The sequence below is a fragment of the Bufo bufo genome, chromosome 4 (genome assembly GCF_905171765.1).
Source record: "Bufo bufo chromosome 4, aBufBuf1.1, whole genome shotgun sequence".
Taxonomy (NCBI): domain Eukaryota; kingdom Metazoa; phylum Chordata; class Amphibia; order Anura; family Bufonidae; genus Bufo; species Bufo bufo.
The window spans coordinates 337,510,175-337,515,898 of record NC_053392.1 but is presented as its reverse complement, the minus strand read 5'-3'; the positions used below and the strand labels follow the sequence as shown (position 1 = coordinate 337,515,898).

Sequence of the window (5,724 nt, the reverse complement as noted above, 5' to 3'; positions counted from 1 at the left end):
TGGTAACAGGAGAAATAGATATTTTTCCCTGATAAGATATATTAGAAAAATTCTTATGGTCACTTGTAGAAAATTGTGTGAAAGTACAGTGACCATTTAGCAGGATTTTCCATGGAGAAATAAAAATATATTTAAAAAAAATGACCAGACAATGTTAATAATAAAAAAAATTACTCACCTACACCAATCACCCACCACTACCTTTCAGACACTGCTCTGGTCCCCGCTGGACACTCAGAAAATTCCATGAAAATCCTGCTAAGCCAATCACTGGCTGAACTGGGTCACTGATAAGGCCAGTGATTGGCTTGGCTGGCCTTTCCTGGCATTTCTGGCAGGGGTCATCAGAGTACTGATAAATAGGGATCACTCCATCATAAGTCTAAGGGCTCACACGAATGGACCCATTCCTTTCAATGGGACCGCAAAAGATGCGTAATAGTTCTGTTCTGCGGCCCCGCAAAAAATATAGAGCATGTCCTATTCTTGTCCACAATTGCAGACTAGAATAGGCATTTTCTATGATAGTGGCACCCATGTGCGGTCCACAAATAGCGGGACTCACATGGGCTGGTATTTGTGTTTTGCGAATCCGCAAAACACTACGGTCGTGTGAATTTAGCCTAAGAAGAACTACTCGTCCTATGTCTTGTACTGACCAATCAAATGCCAAGCACTAATATTCAAACATGTCGCACAAGTGTTAATATACTAAACATGACAATTAGGACTGTGAGTCAGTCTTTGGGACTACTGCAGGTGCTATGGGCATATAAAGTATAATAATCATAACCTAACAAAAAATAAAATAAAAAGGTGACAATTATTTCAGGTCCTGAAGTAATAGGAGTACCCCTGCGCTGCTGCTAATATTGGTGACCTGTGTGCCTTATACTGTCCTGGTATCAACCCAGGGAGCCGCTGCTGGGTATCCGATTGAGTGCCCTGCCTAGACTCAGCACAATCTGCCTTATGGGAAATATCAGGTTAAATGGATCCCCGCGCTGTGGAAAATACACTTCCCTATAGCACTGTAACAGATTCACCAAGTTTAAACAACTATAAGCGATAGGGGTATGTATGTAATGATCTCATCTGTGATTCTTCGTCAGGGAATAAACACGTGTGTTTGGAAACGCATTGAAAGTTTTTTTCCCCCTGGAGGCACCCGTACTTACAGGTGTGACGTCACACAGTAAACGTTCTCGGACTAACTCTCACCAGCTTCCCCGCACGCACGCCAGCTACCGGCCGGAGCGGCGTGCGCATGAGAGGGGAGGCTAGAAGATAGAGCCACTGGATTAACACGACCACAGAAGGAATAAGGATCTTACCTGCATTAGACTACCAATGAAAGCCGGGAACATTGAGGCAACTGGGAGTATAGAATCACAGGTGAGATCATTGCATACATACCCATAGCGGTTATAGTTGTGAATCTGTTACAGTGCTATAGGGAAGGGTCTTTTCCACAGCGCGGGGATCCATTTAACCTGATATTTCAGATCCTGCACACTGCCATGTGTTATTTAATAAAGGGGAAGCTTGTGAAGTGTCATCTGCATAGCCTCCAATGTTCATTGCTCTCATATCCCTCATTTGAACCACAGATTATTATTTTTTATTGTAAATTTACTTACTCACCACATTTATGTATATTACCCAAAAAACTGCTCTTCTCAGAAGCTATCTGCATATATTAATGCAGAAAGGAGTGCTGGGAAATGTTAAAGTTGAACCATAATATACAGGTGAAACTCGAAAAATTAGAATATCGTGCAAAAGTCCATTTATTTCAGTAATGCAAATTAAAAGGAATTGCATTAATGCAGCTTAAAATTAGAATTTTGTGAAAAGGTTCAATATTCTAGGCTCAAAGTGTAACACTCTAGTCAGCTAACTAATCCATACCCCCTGAGCAAAGCCATAATCATCCAAATTATAACAAATAAAGGCTTGAAATATCTCGCTTTGCATGTAATGAGTCTATCTCATATGTTAGTTTCACCTTTTAAGTTGCATTACTGAAATAAATGAACTTTGCACGATATTCTAATTCCTCGAGTTTCACCTGTAGATTATAGACAGTTACAAAGTTACTCCATGTGATTTAAGGGAATCGTGTTGGAAGCAATGTAACATGGTTTTTGGAGGAGGACCTACACTTTGAATAACCTGAAAAACCATTGCTATTGTTGGTAAAATTGTCACCTTTCACTGAATGCTTTACATTACATTACATATTTATTACATTAATGGAAATGGAAAAAAATTGCAGCTGAGACATTTTGCTGCTTACAGAATTACTGTTCAGAAATAAATCATTGTGGTACCATAAACATATTATGAGTGCCAAAAATGACTACATTTCTGACCCAACTTTAGGTTGTGATTCCAAATTCCACCTTCTGCCAGGAATGGATCATAAACGGAGGACATATATAATGAAAAGACTAGGTCTTCTCTTTTTGAATCCATCCCAGACTTGGGCTTCAAAAACTGCATTAAAAAAACCTGAACGTGGAAATCCAGCCTGAGTTAGAGAGCAGAGCTATCACAAAGAATCATTTACCTCACGTCAACTAGGCAAGCAGGTGCACTGCCTCTGTTTAACCCTTTAAGTACCTCTGATAGAGAGCAACAGCACTGGATATTCTGAGCATAGAGGATGAGATGTGAAGCCTGCTTATAGTGTGGCATTTAATGGTATTCTGCTCAGGTGCTCATGCAGATCAGTGCTCGTTTTCAGAATGAACCCATATTTGGCTGCGATTACTCTGACGTAAAGCTTATTTCAAGGGAAAACCACTGCAAAATCTGGCAGTCTCTATGGTTGTGGGAGCATCTGTGAATCTGATAAAGCTCTAGGCAGCAGGATATTTCATGAAATGATACCTGTTATACTACCTTGTATTAGTAATAGCCCCCATACGGGAAGTGTATGGTGTGTGTGATAGACGTGCTTCTTAATCTATCATCCAGCCTGCAGCATTCATTTTTACATGGACTGTTCTCTATGACTAATTCTCTCCTCGGTAGTCATATAGTCTACGTGCATGCAAACAAGGAATAATAGACCAACACAGTCATAATAAATACATGTCAACGACTTTTATTTCGTTAGGTACAAAAGTTTTCAGCATTTGTGACAAAATATAATATGACATAAAACAAAGACTCGACATTCTCAGTCAGCCCTCACAACACTGATTTGGCAGTACAGCAGCTCAATAAAAAGTGCGATATTGAAGCAAAGTCACTTCACACATTGGTGCTATAGACATCATCCACATTGTCCATACTCAAGATGGACCATTCCCAGAGATATCAAAGCAGATAAAGTGCTAAAGTTCCAAGGTCTCTTCTCAACAGCTACACAGCACACATCTAGATGTCCATAGCAGGCACTATTGTATTCACTAGATTGTCATTTGTGCAGTGCAAAAGTGTCACTTAAACATCACTGGGTGACCTGGAGCGAAAGGACACTTTGGATTGAAAACAGCCACAGAAAAGAACCCACATGGACCTCTGTATTTCTTGATTTCTATAGGCGTAAATTATAGGGTTGATCATTGAGTTGTAAGTGGCAGGTAAGAGGGTAGCATAAGTGTACACCGATGGGTATTCATGGTCTCCTACCACACAGTAAATAGCAAAAGGCAACCAACTGGCACCAAAAGTCCCAAGTATGATGGCCAGCGTGGATACTCCTTTCTTTGTGGCTACATAATGAGATGCTGTGAGAAAATGTTGCTGTAGTGCTATCTGGTGAGCATGTCTACAGACTATTTTGCAGATCTTTATGTAGAGATGGAGCATTAAAATAAAGATGAAAAAAAAGGAGGTGGATAACAAAGTCACATTACTTTTGGTCAGAGGCTTGACGATGCTGCATGATGAGATGTCATCTAGACAATTCCAGCCCAACACTGGAAGGAGACCTAGACATATGGACACCCCCCAGGTGACAAACAGCATGAGATGAATCCATAAGATTGTCTTTTCTGAAGAGTAAGTCAGTGCATTGTACAGTGAGAGGTAACGGTCCACAGTGATGGCCAATAAGCTGCTCACTGAAGCTGTGAAAGAAGCCACAAGGAACCCCACTGTGATAAGGTTGATAGTCTCTGACTGGATCACATACTGAAATACAAAATTTAAGATTAAGCCAAACCCAGCCAGGAGGTCTGCTGTGGCCAGGCTCCCAATCAGCACAAACATAGGGGTTCTCAGTGTTGGGGTGTAGAAGATGATGGCCACCACGATTGCATTCTCGCAGGCAATAATAGTCCCTGAGATACAGAGCATAATATCCCACGGGTTGATGATAAACAATGAGAAGAATGCAGACAACTCCAGGGAAGCGTTGACATCGCTGGACTGGATCCAAGGCTGGGAGAAGCTGGTGTCACTGTCATTAAGGCTTTCATTCATTTCTTCAATGTGTGGTCGCCTAGGAATAAAAACAATATATAGTACATTAGTATGATGTCTAAAACATGATCATTCTTCTATGAGATCTACAGCAAATTGCACATTAAGAGTTTGCCTGCCACTGTCCATGGTGCTGAAGCATCAGGTTATAGTAACCAATACACGGAAGCTCAAAGGGTAAAAAATCTAAGTATTGTCCTGACATATATCATACTAACAGAAATAATGTAATATACAATATATGCATAGTGTCTTATATACTATAATGTAATAGAAATACATACTTTCTTATACTATGTCATATAATATAAATGCAGTTGGCTATAATATACTATCATGTCATCCATGTCTCTTAATATGCTATGATATCATATAATGTGCGAAGTATCTTATACTATAATATAATGCAATATGATATACATCCAGTCTCATAATATACTATAAAATATAATATATGTATAGTCTATTATACTATAATATTATCCGATATGCATGCATAGTCCCTTATAATATACTATAATGTGTAAGCATAGTCTCATCTAATACTATACATGAATCAATTCTTTTAGGCTATAATATACACATCTTATGATAGGAGCAGCTTGGGTATTGTTATAATACAGGATCCATGTATCCATATAGGTGCTTCTGTGCTTACCTCTAGAAAGGCTTAGCAGGACATTGAGCTGTAGTGATCATGTAGAATTCCAGTCACAGCAATGTGATGTGATCTGCTAGGCAGCATGTACCTCAGTCCTCTGACCTGATGAGTAAGAGACTGGTGCTGTGGCAGGCTGGCAGAGGATATTGTACTGTACTCATAGACTGTATGCTGTGAGAAGGGGTGGGCAGTGCATGGGAGGAGGAGACAGGAGAAGTGCTGCGACTGGCTGCTGCTCAGATGGCTATCATACACTGTGTGTCTTGGTTGTGTTGCACTGCATGGCACCAGGGGATGACTTAAGCCATTGACGTCCATGGAAAGCAAACTTCATAGCAGCAGAGGCTCAGTGATGCCGCAGACACTGTCGTCTTACACACTCCAGAGATAATAACACAGCAGCTGCAATACAGATGAGCCTGCCGTAAGAGTGATGGAGTGTGAGCTCTGGAGGGGAATCTGAAATAAGCTTTATATCTGCTCTATGCTCCATGGTAGGAAGCAGCGTGAACACATAAAGTTCTTAAATTAGACAATATACATGTCTTCATATAGATGTATAATATTCCATCAGTGAAAAATGCATCCTAAAGGTCCATTGAATTATTAGAAGGAAAGCAACCACT

The 5,724-nt window shown here is 40.3% G+C and overlaps 1 protein-coding gene across 1 annotated transcript; it reads right to left on the bottom strand.

The window, feature by feature from the left end:
- Positions 1–3,453: 3,453 nt before the first annotated feature.
- Positions 3,454–4,437, bottom strand: GPR6 (G protein-coupled receptor 6). Its single transcript, XM_040426838.1, has one exon. It carries the CDS (start codon positions 4,435–4,437, stop codon positions 3,454–3,456), a length of 984 nt encoding a protein of 327 aa, XP_040282772.1.
- Between the last annotated feature and the right edge of the window lie 1,287 nt (positions 4,438–5,724).